This window comes from Heterodontus francisci, chromosome 41, assembly GCF_036365525.1.
Source record: "Heterodontus francisci isolate sHetFra1 chromosome 41, sHetFra1.hap1, whole genome shotgun sequence".
NCBI classification, from domain to species: Eukaryota; Metazoa; Chordata; class Chondrichthyes; order Heterodontiformes; family Heterodontidae; genus Heterodontus; species Heterodontus francisci.
In genome coordinates, this window is record NC_090411.1 from 23,072,168 (window position 1) to 23,086,389 (window position 14,222).

Genomic DNA, 14,222 nt, shown 5'->3' on the forward strand with positions numbered 1-14,222 from the left:
AAATCTTTTTCTTTTCATCTAAATGAGAGGAAAGCTGAGGCTTGTCCTCTGGACAGCAGCAGTCCTCATTGGTGTCTAGCTAGAACTCCTTTGGATATCTTGGTCATTGGGCATTGATTACAGACTCCTTGGACTGTGCTGCTTCGCTCAAAGCAGTGTTTTGTGGCTTTTGGAAGCAGTTGGAAAAGTTCAACGTCTGGCTTTGGAATCATGGTCAACTTGCATCAGTTCTCTTTCATCTGAAAACTCATTTTGAAAAATACAAGCTGACCTAAAATTTCAGAATTTTGGATGGGCCTTCGACAGAACATAATCTGCAAGCGGAATAGTTAGTCATACAACATTCCCTGGCTCTGTCAGTCAAATTCTAGCGGCCAGGAGAACATGTCAAAATCATTGTGATGAAAATAATTTGACCACCTTTCCCAACTTTCCACTAATCATAGTTACTCATGAGGGCAAACAAATAATTCTGCGAATTTCTTTTGAGGAATCAGCTACTTAAAGTCTGCTGTAACAAATATGAGTTACTCACACCGCTATTGGGATAGACCAAAACGCAGCCAATTGTAGCAGCATCCTCAAGAACTGAACTTGTCTAAATGCAGAAGTCATCTCGCGAAGAAGTGAAGGGTTTGGCTCTTCCCAAGTGATTCCTGTTGCTCTGATGACCTCATAGCCATGATATGCAATGAGGAGCTTTTAATTTTTTAAAAAAAGTATCAAAAAGTGAGTAATTTGCTCATGATTGGTCAATGGGAATTAGCAAAGCATGAATACTTAGTGGAACCTTGTTCTAGTATGGATTGCACGCTTCTCAAACTGAAACGCTTCAAGCCAGTTATTCTCCAGTCATGAGCAGGAAATATTCAGGATCTTGTTGAGTATGATATAGATACATGATTTGAAGCTACTGGGTGCTTTTTTTTTTATTCATTTGTGGGATGTGAGCATTGCTGGCAAGGCCAGTATTTATTGCCCATCCCTGATTGCCCTTGAGAAGGTGGTGGTGAGCTGCCTTCTTGAACCACCACAGTCCATGTGTTGTAGGGAAGGAGTTCCAGGATTTTAACCCAGTGACCATGAAGGAGTGGCCGTATAGTTCCAAGTCAGGCTGGTGTATGATCTGGAGGGAAACTTGCAGGTAGTGGTGGTCCCCTGCGTCTGCTGCCCTTGTTCTTCGAGGTGGTAGAGGGCGTGAGTTTGGAAGGTGCTGTCGAAGGAGCCTTGGCAAGTTGCTGCAGTGCATCTTGGTAATTGGTACACATCTGCCACTTTGCGCCATTGGTGGAGGGAGTGAATGTTGAAGGTATTGGATAGGGTGCCGATCAGGCAGGCTGCTTTGTCCTGGATGGTTTTGAGCTTCTTGAGTGTTGTTGGAACCGCACTCATCAGGTACGTGCAGAGTATTACATCACACTCCTGACTTGTCTAAGATGGTGGAAAGGTTTTGGGGAGTCAAGAGATGAGTTATTCGCTGCAGAATTCCCAGGCTTTGACATGCTTTTGTAGCAACAGAATTTATATGGCTGGTCCAGTTAATTTTCTGGTCAGTGGTGACTGCCAGGATGTTGATGGTGGGGGATGCAGCAGTGGTAATGCCATTGAATATCAAGAGGACATGGTTAGATTCTCTCTTGTTGGACATGGTCATTGCCTAGCACTCGTGTGGCCCGAATGTTGCTTGCTACTTATCAACTCAAGCCTGAATGTTGTCCAGGTTTCGATACTGCTTCAGCGTCTGAGGAGTTGCAATCATCAGTGAACGGGGAAGGTCTTTGATGAAGCAGCTGAAGGGACCTAGAACACTACCCTGATGAATCCCTGCAGCAATGTCCTGGGGCTGAGATGATTGGCCTCCAGCAACCACAACTATTTTGGGGAGACAGTGCGTAGTAGTAATGTCACAGAACTACTAATGCAGGGGCCCAGGCTAATTCCCTGGGATCACAGGTTCAAGTCCCACCATGGCAGCTGGTGGAATTTAAATTCAAATTGTGAATAAAAAATCTGGAATTGCAAGCTAGTTTCATTTGTAGTTTCATGGTACCATCATCGATTGTCATAAAAACCCATCTGATTCACTAATGTCCTTTAGGGAAGGAAATCTGCCATCTGGCCTACATATGATTCCAGAACCACAGCAGTGTGGTTGACTCTTAACTGCATTCTGAAATGGCCTAGCAAGCAATTCAGTTGTCAAGGACAATCAGGGCTGGGCATATAATGCTGGCCTTGCCAGTGATGTCCACATCCCATGAAAGAATTTTTTTAAAAATTCCTTTGTGCTAGATATGACTCCAACCAGTAGAGCATTTTTCCCGGCAATTCCCATTGACTTCAATTTTGCCAGAGCTCTTTGATACTGCACTCCGTCAAATGCTGCCTTGATGTCAAGGGCAGTCACTCTCATCTCAACTCTCTTAATTCAGCTCCTTGGTCCAGGTTTGGACCAAGGCCTTAATGAGATTGGGAGCCGATTTGGCCCTGGTGAAACCCAAACTGAGCATCAATGAGAAGGTTATTGCTGCGTAAGTACTTGATAGCACTCTCAGCGACACCTTCCATCACTTTGCTGATGATCAGAGCAGACTGATCGGGCAGTAATTGACTGGATTGGATTTGTCCTGCTTTTTGTGGACAGGACATAACCTGGGCAATTTTCCACCTTGTCTGGTAGATGCCAGTGTTGTAGCTGTACTTGAACAGCCTTGCTAGGGGCGCAGTTAGTTTGGAGCACAAGTCTTCAGCTCTACAGCAGGATGTTGTCAGGGCCAGTTGCCTTTGCTGTATCCAGTGCCTTCAGCCACTTCATGATATCATGTAAATTGAATCAAATTAGCTGAAGACTGGCATCTGTGATGCTGGGAACCTCAGATGATGGCTGTGATGGTTGCAAATGCATAGTCCTTTGCACTGATGTACTGGACTCCCCCATCACTGAGGATGGGGATGTTTTGGAGCCTTCTCTTGTTAGTTGTTCATCTGCCAGCATTCACGACTGGGTGTTGCACGACTGCAGAATTTTGATCTGATCCGTTGGTTGTGGGATTGCATGCTACTTTTGCATGCATGTAGTCCTGTGTATGACTAAAGCTATAAGGTAAAAGAACATACCCTTGGTTTAAACAGTGGTTGGATTTCTGAAGTGCATAATTTGCTCATATAAAAGGATAATGACTTGGTTTGTAGATTAGTAGGTCTTGTTAAGGATGACTAGGTTGTATTGGCTGGGCAGAAGTTATCTCTCTTGGAGCATGGAGTTTGTGGAGAGAGTATTATTGCAGAACCACTGGCATCTCCACCTTGTTACCATTTGTGATTATTTTTCCAAAAACTGCATGAGGTGCTAGAGAATTGGAGAGGCAAATGTGACCCCCCTTATTCAAGAAAGGGTGTAAGAGTCATAGCAACTACAGGTCAGTTAGTTTAGCATCAGTGGTTGGTAATATTTTACAAACAATAATCAGGGAAAGAAAAACAGGCATTTGGAGAGATTTGGGCAAATTAAGAATAGCCAGCATAAATTTGTAAAAGGCCGATCACGCTTGACTAATCTAATTGAATTTTTTGAAGTAACAGAGGTGGTTAATGAAGGGAATACAGTGGATGTTGTTTATATGGATTTTAAGAAAGTGTTTGATAAAGTACCACATAAAAGGCTGGTTAACAAAATTGAGGCTCATGGAATCGGAGGGTGAGTGTCCAATTGGATAAAAAAAAAATTGGCTCAAAGACAGAAAACAGCGAGACATGGTAAATGGTGTAAATGGTTGTTTTTCAGACTGGAGGATGGTAGACGGTGGTGTTCCCCCTGGGTCAGTGCTGGGAGCACTGCCTTTTTTTTTACTATAAATGACTTGGATCTTGGAATGCAGAGTACAATTTCAAAATTTGCGATATACCAAACTTGAAGGAGAGGCAAACAGTGAGGATGATTTGAACTGCCTGCAGTGGACATAGGCTAGCAGAATGGGCAGACAAGTGGCAGATTTAGCAGAGGGATAGGGCAAGGCAGTAGATACTTAATGATGCAGTTCTAAAGAGTGTGCAGGAGCAGAGGGACCTGGGGGATGCATGTACATCGACCTTTGAAGGTGGCAGGCTATATCGAGAGAGTGGTTAACAAAGCATATGGGATCCTGGGCTTCATAAAATGTTGAAGCAAATGGCTTCACATTAGATTTTTAGGCTTTTTTACATTCCTTGCATTTTGACAATGTTGCAAGTTCATTACCTTTCCACTAGCGGTTGCCAAACAGTGCCTTTAAATTTTTTTTCTCCATCAGGACCGCAGATACTGGTGAATATTCAGCCGGTTTTTTACTTAACTACAAGGCAGAGGAGTGCTTTATTTAGCAATCAAATTCAATATTTTACGCTCAGTTTTTACAGAGGCAACTGCCTTTTTAAGGCTTCATTTTTTGACCAGTTTTTTTTTACACTGTTAAAAAGGTTTTAGTCAAACACAACAGTGACTCTTTCCTGGCGGCTTTTAACATTTTCGGTCTGGGGCTGCTATTATGGACCCTGGGTCATTGTTGTAAATCAAGATGTTTGCAACCAATGGTGTGGATTTATGGATTAGAAACTGGACTGAAATAACGACATTCGAGCTGCTGTACATAGTTTTAAGATGTTCTTTGCACTTTTTAATTTGCACTATGGGTAGGTAGAGGTTTTTAATCACCATTCTCACTGATGATGTAGCATACAAAAGGAGGGAAGTTGTGCTGAGCCTTTATAAAGCTCTGGTTAGGCCCCAACTAGAGTATTGCATCTTGTTCTGGTTCCCACACTTTAGGAAGGATGTGAGGGTCCTTGAGAGGGTGCAGAGGAGTTTTATCAGAATGGTTCCAGGGATGAAGGATTTTAGTTCCAAGGTTAGGTGGAAAAAGCTGGGGTTGTTCTCCCTGGAGCAAAGGATATTGAGGGGAGGTTTGATCGAGATGTATAAGATTATGACCGGCTGAGATAAGTTAAACGAGCAAAAGCTGCCCCCATTAATTGATGGCATAACGACTAGAGGACACAGATTGAAGGTTTTGGGCAAGAGATCCTGGGGGGATGTGAAGAAGAAATTTTTTTATGCAGCGGGTGGTAATGACCTGGAACTCGCTGCCATGAGGATGGTGGAAGCGGAGACAATCAGTGATTACAAAAGGAAATTGGATGGGCACGTGAAGGAAATAAACTTGCAGGGCTACAGGGATCGAGCGGGGGAGTGGGATTGACTGGATTTGCTCCACGGAGATGCGGCATGGACAGGATGGGTTGAATGGCTGCCTCCTGTGCCTTAAATGACTGTGACTGAATTTCACACACTATTTTTGCTTGAAGCTGCTTTTAGTTTTGGCTTTAATCAGTATTAAGGAGAACGTATACTGAATTGCTGCATAGTAAGTTTTATAAAAAGATAATACTTAATGCTCTTGATTATCATTTGATGCTGTAGAGATCAATTATGTGGCAGCAGCAAGAGCTGCTTTGTTAATGTAAGTGAAAATGCTTCTCATTCCTATTCATGATAGTTCTGCAGAGCTGACTGAGGGTGAATGACTTTGACAGTTCTAGCTTGTATAAATGCAGCAAGATTATGAAGAGTGATTGAGGCGCCAATAACTTAACAATTCAGATTATGCCATAAATCATCAAAATATACTTGTTACTTTACACTGCTGAATATTAAGAACTGTCGTATGATACATAAAACAATGCATGATTCTTTGGACACAGTGAGGTAGAGTGCAATTTCCCACTGGATAAGTTGTGGTCTAAGTTCCCATGCCATGTTAAAATTGTACATTTGGGCACTGGCCTGCCTTCTTTCCAGAGCTCAACTTGCATTCCCATATAAAGATTCCATTCATACTGAGGCTACCTCATGGTATTGTGCAGCAGAACTAGCTAGATGCTTAGGGCTGTTTAAATTAACATAATAGTGTTCTGCTCATTGAACAGCTGCAAGGTTGTTACAATAAAGTAACTTTGACCTTGAGATTTTTAATAATCCATAGACAGTTAACTGCTTTACAATTACATAAAAATGTCTATATTGCATATTTTATCATTTTTAAAATGCAGAGTGTGCCACCAAGTGGCAGAGGAAATGATTACAAACTGATGCATTAAATGGAGCAGTTTTCATCTTAGACCTGACTGGTCCAGGTTACATACTTTTTCAATGGATTGTGATATAACTGTGGAAGTGTCTTTTTTCTTCCTCCTTTCAGTTCCCAAATTTAGCATTAATTTTTTTTATTTGTTCATGGGATGCCCATCCCTAATTGCTCTTGAGAAGGTGTCGGTGAGCCGCCGCCTTGAACAGCTGCAGTCATGTGGTGTAGGAGCCACAGTGCTGTCAGGGAGGGTTCCAGGATTTTGACGCAGCGACCATGAAGGAACAACGATATATTTCAAAGTCAGGATGGTGTGTGACTTGGAGGGGAACTTGCAGGTGGTGGTGTTCTTCTAGGCAGTAAAGGTCACTGTTTTGGAAGGTGTTGTCAAAAGAGCCTTGGTGAGTTGATGCAGTGCATCCTGTAGATTGTACACACAGCTGCCAATATGCACCTGGTGGTGGAAGGAGTGAATGTTTAAGTAGTGGATGGGGTGCCAATCAAGCGGGCTGCTTTGCTCTGGATGGTGTCAAGCTTCTTGAGTATGATTGGAGCTGCACCCATCCAGGAGAGTGGGGAGTATTCCATCACACTCCTGACTTGTGACTTGGACAGGATTTGGGGAATCGGGAAGTGAGTTACTCACTGCAGACTTCCCAGCCTTTGGCTGGCTCTTGTAGCCACAGTATTTATGTGGCTGGTCCAGTTAAGTTTCTGGTCAAAATTCTGAAAGTCCAGGTATTTATAGCAGAATTTGGGTAGAAAGCCATTAAATATAGGTGGGGAAAAGATGCTGAAAGGAGCTACATACAAGGGAGCAGTCGATACGATTTAAAAAAAAATTTTTATTGCTGTTTTATGTCAGCAGTTTGAAGTTCAATCTTTCAGGGTTAGCAGCAAAAATACTGAAGGACCTAACTTTAAACTTCTCTATTCATAATTTTTTAAAAATTCATTCATGGGATGTGGGCATCGCTGGCCAGGCCAGCATTTATTGCCCATCCCTAATTGCCCTTGAGAAGGTGGTGGTGAGCTGCCTTCTTGAACCGCTGCAGTCTATGTGGGGTCGGTACACCCACAGTGCTGTTAGGAAGGGAGTTCCAGGATTTTGACCCAGCGACAGTGAAGGAACGGCGATATAGTTCCAAGTCAGGATGGTGTGTGACTTGGGGGGGGGAAACTTGCAGGTGGTGGTGTTCGCATGCATTTGCTGCCCTTGTCCTTCTAGTTGGGAGAGGTCGCGGGTTTGGAAGGTGCTGTCGAAGGAGCCTTGGTGCATTGCTGCAGTGCATCTTGTAGATGGTACACACAGCTGCCACTGTGCGTCGGTGGTGGAGGGAGTGAATGTTTTGTCGATGGGGTGCCAATCAAGCGGGCTGCTTTGTCCTGGATGGTGTTGAGCTTCTTGAGTGTTGTTGGAGCTGCACCCATCCAGGCAAATGGAGAGTATTCCATCACACACCTGACTTGTGCCTTGTAGATGGAGGACAGGCTTTGGGGAGTCAGGAGGTGAGTTACTCGCCACAGGATTCCTAGCCTCTGACCTGCTCTTGTAGCCACAGTATTTATATGACTACTCCAGTTCAGTTTCTGGTCAGTGTTAGCTCCTAGGATGTTGATAGTGGGGGATTCAGCGATGGTAATGCCATTGAATGTCAAGGGAGATGGCTAGATTCTGTCTTGTTGGAGATGGTCATTGCTTGGCACTTGTGTGGCGCGAATGTTACTTGCCACTTATCAGCCCAAGCCTCGATACTGTCCAAGTCTTGCTGCATTTCTACACGGACTGTTTCAGTATCTGAGGAGTCAAGAATGGTGCTGAACATTGTGCAATCATCAGTGAACATCCCCACTTCTGACCTTATGATTGAAGGAAGGTCATTGATGAAGCAGCTGAAGATGTTTGGGCCTAGAACACTACCCTGAGGAACACCTGCAGTGATGTCCTGGAGCTCAGAAGATTGACCTCCAACAACCACAACCATCTTCCTTTGCACGAGGTATGACTCTAGCCAGCGGAGGGTTTCCCCCTGATTCCCATTGACCTCAGTTTTGCTAGGGCTCCTTGATGCCATATTCGGTCAAATGCTGCCTTGATGTCAAGGGCAGTCACTCTCACCTCACCTCTTGAGTTCAGCTCTTTTGTCCATGTTTGAACCAAGGCTGTAATGAGGTCAGGAGCTGAATGGCCCTGGCGAAACCCAAACTGAGCGTCACTGAGCAGGTTATTGCTAAGCAAGTGCCGCTTGATGGCACCTTCCATCACTTTACTGATGATTGAGAGTAGACTGATGGAGCAGTAATTGGCCGGGTTGGACTTGTCCTGCTTTTTGTGTACAGGACATACCTGGGCAATTTTCCACATTGCAGGGTAGATGCCAGTGTTGTAGCTGTGCTGGAACAGCTTGGCTAGGGGCGCGGCAAGTTCTGGAGCACAGGTCTTCAGTACTATTGCCGGAATATTGTCAGGGCCCATAGCCTTGGCAGTATCCAGTGCCTTCAGTCGTTTCTTATTTTAAAAAATAACACCAATAAACATTTTTTGAATCATATTGACTGCCAATCTGAGATCCTATGTTTATCTTTTAATAAATATATCTACATGGCACATTAATTTGGCTCATTAAAGAATGAGCAAACATGCTTAACAGATCTCAACTTCCACTGTTATATGGGATCAGTCTAAATTTGGTCCTCTAGTTTTCCTTGGCTTTATAAACATATCTCAACATTTTCTTCACTCTGCTATCTGATAAGTGTTAAGTAGGAATTGATTCACCTACAGTTTCCTTGCAGTACACGCTATACATCAATTTCCCAAGAAACCCTTTATTATAAAATGATGCAGGATATAGCATATAGAATAATATAGTCCTGGCATACTTCTGTTATAATCAGTGATTGGATGATGGTCTAAACCACAAGAATACAGTTCAGGAGCTTATTCTAATTGGCATTAACAGTCAGCTGTTATGGGTGGGGTTTGAATTAGACCCAGTCTATTATATACAGGCCTCACTGTGAGCTGATGTTTTAAAGTTGTCCGTATTCGGAAGTTGATGTCGGAAGTTAGCTGCCGCGAAATTGTGTTTTACAGCTTGTTAATTGGATGTGCCAAATACCAGTTATAGATATATTAAGGAAGGGAAGGGAAAAAAGTTATAGTGGCTTTGAGTACATCACTGTTTTCTTTCCTTCGGGAGAAAGATTGTGACTCCGTTGTGTCCTCTGGTAGCTTTTTCTTACATTCGTGAAAGAATCGCACACTTCACCACTCAGCTATGCTTTGTGCTTTCTTTCATGCTGATATTAAATTCTTATCTCTCACTTCCAGCTGAATTCAAATAAAGGTTGTGTATAACAATTGATTAGCCAGTTGGCTAGTGCTTATTTTTAGAGACGCTAATATTTATTAGGAATAACTGCAGTGTTTGCATGTATATCTATCTATAGCACTCCTGCTCTCTGCATACTTGCTAACCACTCCCAATTGCCAGTCCTTTTCAACCAGCAGTTGTAATCTATATCAGCACATTGACAAGTGTCTTTATCGTGACAGTAGTATTTCTCAGCAGAATGTTTTGGGCCTGGAGTTCATGCTCATCGCAATTTGCCACCAAGATTTGTAATTCTGTTTTTGAAAACATGTTAAAAGCTATAGGGAAACTCTTTTTTGTGTAGCCCTTGGCAAGAATTAAAACCTGACAGATGAAGACTGGTGACTAAAATAAAGGAAGTTGCAGAAATACTGCAAATATGAAATTGCCTGTTCATTGAAGCTTCAGTTGTACTAAGACTGCTCGTGTTCAATTCCAGCTACATGTCGGCAGATGAATGACAGCTGTATGCAGCATTAAATGGGCTCTGTTTCGAGACGAATAGAATACATTTTTTTTAAATGAACTATCTTGATCCCAGAAGCTGCTGTAACTCTTTTGGGGCATTATGATGTCGAGAACATGGAATAATTTGTTAATTTTGGCACATACATTCTTAATACTTTTTTGTTTGATCCAGAATATTTCCGTCTCGACGCCTCAGCAACCATCTGGACTCCAGTCTACACAACCTGTCTCTCCCAGCAAATCTTATAACTCCCCTCTTGGTGCTTCTGGTAGTGTGCAGTGTCGCAGGTAAGGAGGCTCTTCATTTTATTCAGTAAGTTTTCTTTAAACTTTGTATATCCACGTGTTTAAGGGCATAAAAATCAATTTCACTGGGCAAGTGAAATGTACTCATGAAGTCTCAGTCCATAATCCCAGTTGGCAGAGGCCTTTGGTGCCAATTAAAGTAGAAACTTTAAGTACCTGGCAGTGAGAAAATGAATTTCTGAAAGTGTAAATTAAAAAGCAATTCCATCAAAGGTCAGCACTGCAAAATGTCAGTGATTGTTCATGGAAGTTCATTAATGTAGGTGCAGAGAGAACATTTTTGCCAGCTGCTGTAATGTGTCACTGATTAAAGTGTAAATTCAAATTCAGGGGCCAAGACAGCCTACCCTGCTGTAAGTCCTCACATCCACCCCTTGCAGAGCCTTGCTTTAGTGAGTAGTGATGGACTCCTTGTCAACAGGCCTGGGGGTATCTGAGTTTTGAGAAAGATAGAACAAGGCAGTTTTGCCACAATTAAGAGATGTTGGAGCGTGAAGAAATGATCTGTATCCAGGGTCTAAGGAGAATATAAATATCAAAGGCCAGAGACTGATAATTGCACATGACTAGTGTGTTGACAGGAGGAGTTTTAGTACAGTGAAGCAGCTGTGTCAGACTCTGAGAAGGAAACTGGCAGAGTGTTTCCAAATATATATTTCAGGAGGAGCTGTTGGATTTTATAACCTTGACGATTATCTCCTGTAAGTAGAGACCTCAGTATGCTATTTGCAGTATGAGGTATGCTTTATTATATATTATTTTAAAGCTGAAATCATCATCAATGCAAGAAATTAACTTCTATTTTGAAATTCTGATTGAGAATCCACAAATCCACAAAATATCCAACTCGTGTTCTTACTTACAATTGAACTAGTTGAAACAGCAATGTTGAGTTATATTTACTCAGCATTTGGGGAAATTTAATTTCCAATTTATAGACCGAGGCATTGGGGAAGCTGTAAAACTGCATGCATTATATTTTTAAAAGAAGTGCTGTTTCTACTATCATGTAGACAATTCCTCCCTTGACAATTAAGACTGCATCCACACAAAGCAGCAAACCTTCCCAAATTCCCAGTTGCAACTGACAGACCCGATTTTAAAAAAAGAATACAAGACTTGAATATGAAACATCATGGCAGTAACCAAGAACGTTGATGATTTAAGCCATAGGAGCAAAACTGATGCATGTTATTACTGTTAGCTAATTTTTTTTTATTCTTTCAAGGGATGTGGGTGTCGCTGGCGAGCCCAGCATTTGCCCATCCCTAATTGCCCTTGAGAAGGTGATGGTGAGCTGCCTTTTTGAACCACTGCAGTCCATCTGGTGTGGTTACACCCACAGTGCTGTTGGGGAGGGAGTTCCAGGATTTTGATCCAGTGACCATGAAGGAACGGTGATATATTTCCATGTCAGGATAGTGTATGATTGGGAGGGAAACTTGCAGGTGGTGGTGTTCCCATGCTTCTGCAGTCTTTGTCATTCTAGGTGGAAGAGGCCGCAGGTTTGGAAGGTGCTGTCGAAGGAGGCGTGGTTTAAGGTGGTGTATGGGGTGCCAATCAAGCGGGCAGCTTTTGTCCTGGATGGTGTTGAGCTTCCTTGGTGTTGGAGCTGCACTCATCCAGGCATATGCCTTGCAGTTACGAACATACAACTTAGGAGCAGGAGTAGGCCACTCGGCCCCTCGAGCCTGCTATGCCATTCAACAAGATCATGGCTGATCTGATTGTAACCTCAACTCCACATTCCTGCCTACCCCGGTAACCTTTCACCCCCTTGCTTATCAAGAATCTATCTACCTCTGCCTTAAAAATATTCAAAGCCTCTGCTTCCATTGCCTTTTGAGGAAGAGAATTCTAAAGACTCACGACCTCTGAGAGGAAACCTTTCTCCTCATCTCTGTCTTAAATGGGTAACCCCTTATTTTTAAATAGTGAGCCCTAGTTCTCTATTCTCCCACAAGGGGAAGCATCCTTTCCAATCCACCCTGTCAAGACCCCTCAGGATCTTGTATGTTTCAGTCAAGTTGCCTCTTACTCTTAGAAACTTCAGCGGATACAGTCCGAGCCTGTCCAACTTTTCCTCATAAGGCAACACGCCCATTCCAGGAATTAGTCTAGTAAACTTTCTCTGTACTGCTTCCAACGCATTTATATCCTTCCTTAAATAAGGAGACCACTACTGTACACAGTACTCCAGATGTGGTCTCGCCAATGCCCTGTATAACTGAAGCATAACCTCCCTATTTTTGTATTCCCTTGCAGTAAACAATTAACAGTCTATTAGCTTTCCTAGTTACTTATTGTACCTGCATACTAACCTTCTGCGATTCATGCATTAGGACACCCAGGTCCCTCTGCATCTCAGTTCTGTAATCTCTCACCATTTAGATATGCTTTTTTATTCTTCCTGCCAAAATGGACAATTTCACATTTTCCCATATTATACTCCATTTGCCCACTCACTTAACCTATCTATATCCCTTTGTAGCTTCCTTATGTCTTCACAACTTACTTTCCTACCTATCTTTGTGTCATCGGCAAATCAAGTCATTTATATAAACTGTAATAAGTTGAGGACCCAGCACTGATTCTTGTGGTTCTTTTTTCTTTTCTTTTCTTTTGGGCCTCCTTATCTCGAGAGACAATGGATACGCGCCTGGAGGTGGTCAGTGGTTTGTGAAGCAGCGCCTGGAGTAGCTATAAAGGCCAATTCTGGAGTGACAAGATTCTTGTGGTACACCACTCATTATGTCTTGCCAACCAGAAAATGACCCATTTATGCCTACTGTTTCCTGTTAGCTAGTCAATCTTCTATCTATGCCAATATGTTATTCCCTACACCATGAGCTTTTATTTTCCACAATAACTTTTGATGTGGCACCTTTTCAAACGCCTCCTAGAAATCTTAAGTACACTATATCCACCGGTTCCCTTTTATCCACAGCATATGTTACTACTTCCAAGAACTGCAATAAATTGATTAAACATGAGTTACCTTTCATAAAACCATGTTGACTCTACCTGATTACCTTGAATTTTTCTAAGTGCCCTGCTATAATGTCTTTAATAATGGCTTCTAACATTTTCCCTATGACAGATGTTAAGCTAACTGGCCTGAGGTTTCCTGCTTTCTCTCTCCCCTTTTTGAATAAAGGAGTTACATTGGCTATTTTCCAATCTAATGGAACGTTCCCGAAACTAGGGAATTTTGGAAAATTAAAACCAACTATCTCACTAGCCATTTCTTTTAAGACCCTAGGATGAAATCTATCAGAAGCTGGGTACTTGTCAGCCCACAGCTCCAACAATTTGCTCAGTACCACTTCCCTGGTGATTTGTAATTTTCTTGAGTTCCTCCCTTCCATTTCCTGATTTACAGCTGTTTCTGGGATGTTACTTGTATCCACTATAGTGAAGACCGATGCAAAATACCTGTTCAATTCATCCGCCATCTCCTTCCTCTCCATTATTAATTCCCCAGGCTCACTTTCTATTGGACCACTTTAGCTTTCCTTTTTAAAATATCAATAAAAACTCTTACTATCTGTTTTTATATTTCTAGCTAGATTTTGCTCGTGCTCTTAATTTTTTCCTCCTTATTAATCTTTTAGTCATTCTTTTCTGCTTTTTATATTCTGTCCAATTGTAGATGGTGGCTTTGGTAAGTCCACAGGTGGGTTACTTGCCACAGAATTCCCAGTCTCTGACCTGCACTTGTAGCCATGATATTTATGTGGCTGCTCCATTTCAGTTTCTGGTCAATGGTAACCCGCAGGCTGTTGATGGTGGGGGATTTAGCGATGGTAATGCCGTCGAATGTTGAGTGGAGATGGTTAGATTCTCTTATTGGAGATCATCGTTGCCCGGCACTCATGTGGCGTGAATGTGACTTGGCTCTCATCAGCCCAAACTTGAACATTGTCCTGGTTTTGTTGCATATGGACACAGA

At 42.5% G+C, this 14,222-nt stretch overlaps 1 protein-coding gene across 5 annotated transcripts in view; it reads left to right on the plus strand.

Annotated features, from left to right (window-relative positions):
* Nucleotides 1-14,222, plus strand: part of LOC137353345 (activating transcription factor 7-interacting protein 1-like) — a 212,556-nt gene that overhangs the window by 133,530 nt on the left and 64,804 nt on the right. For all 5 annotated transcript variants that reach the window (XR_010969843.1, XM_068019507.1, XM_068019510.1 and 2 more), the window contains exon 10: nt 10,137-10,252. Coding sequence is in view for 4 of the 5 variants with exons in the window: in XM_068019507.1 (XP_067875608.1) it covers nt 10,137-10,252 (116 nt within the window). In the remaining variant the exon portion in view is untranslated. The remainder of the gene's footprint in view (nt 1-10,136; nt 10,253-14,222) is intronic.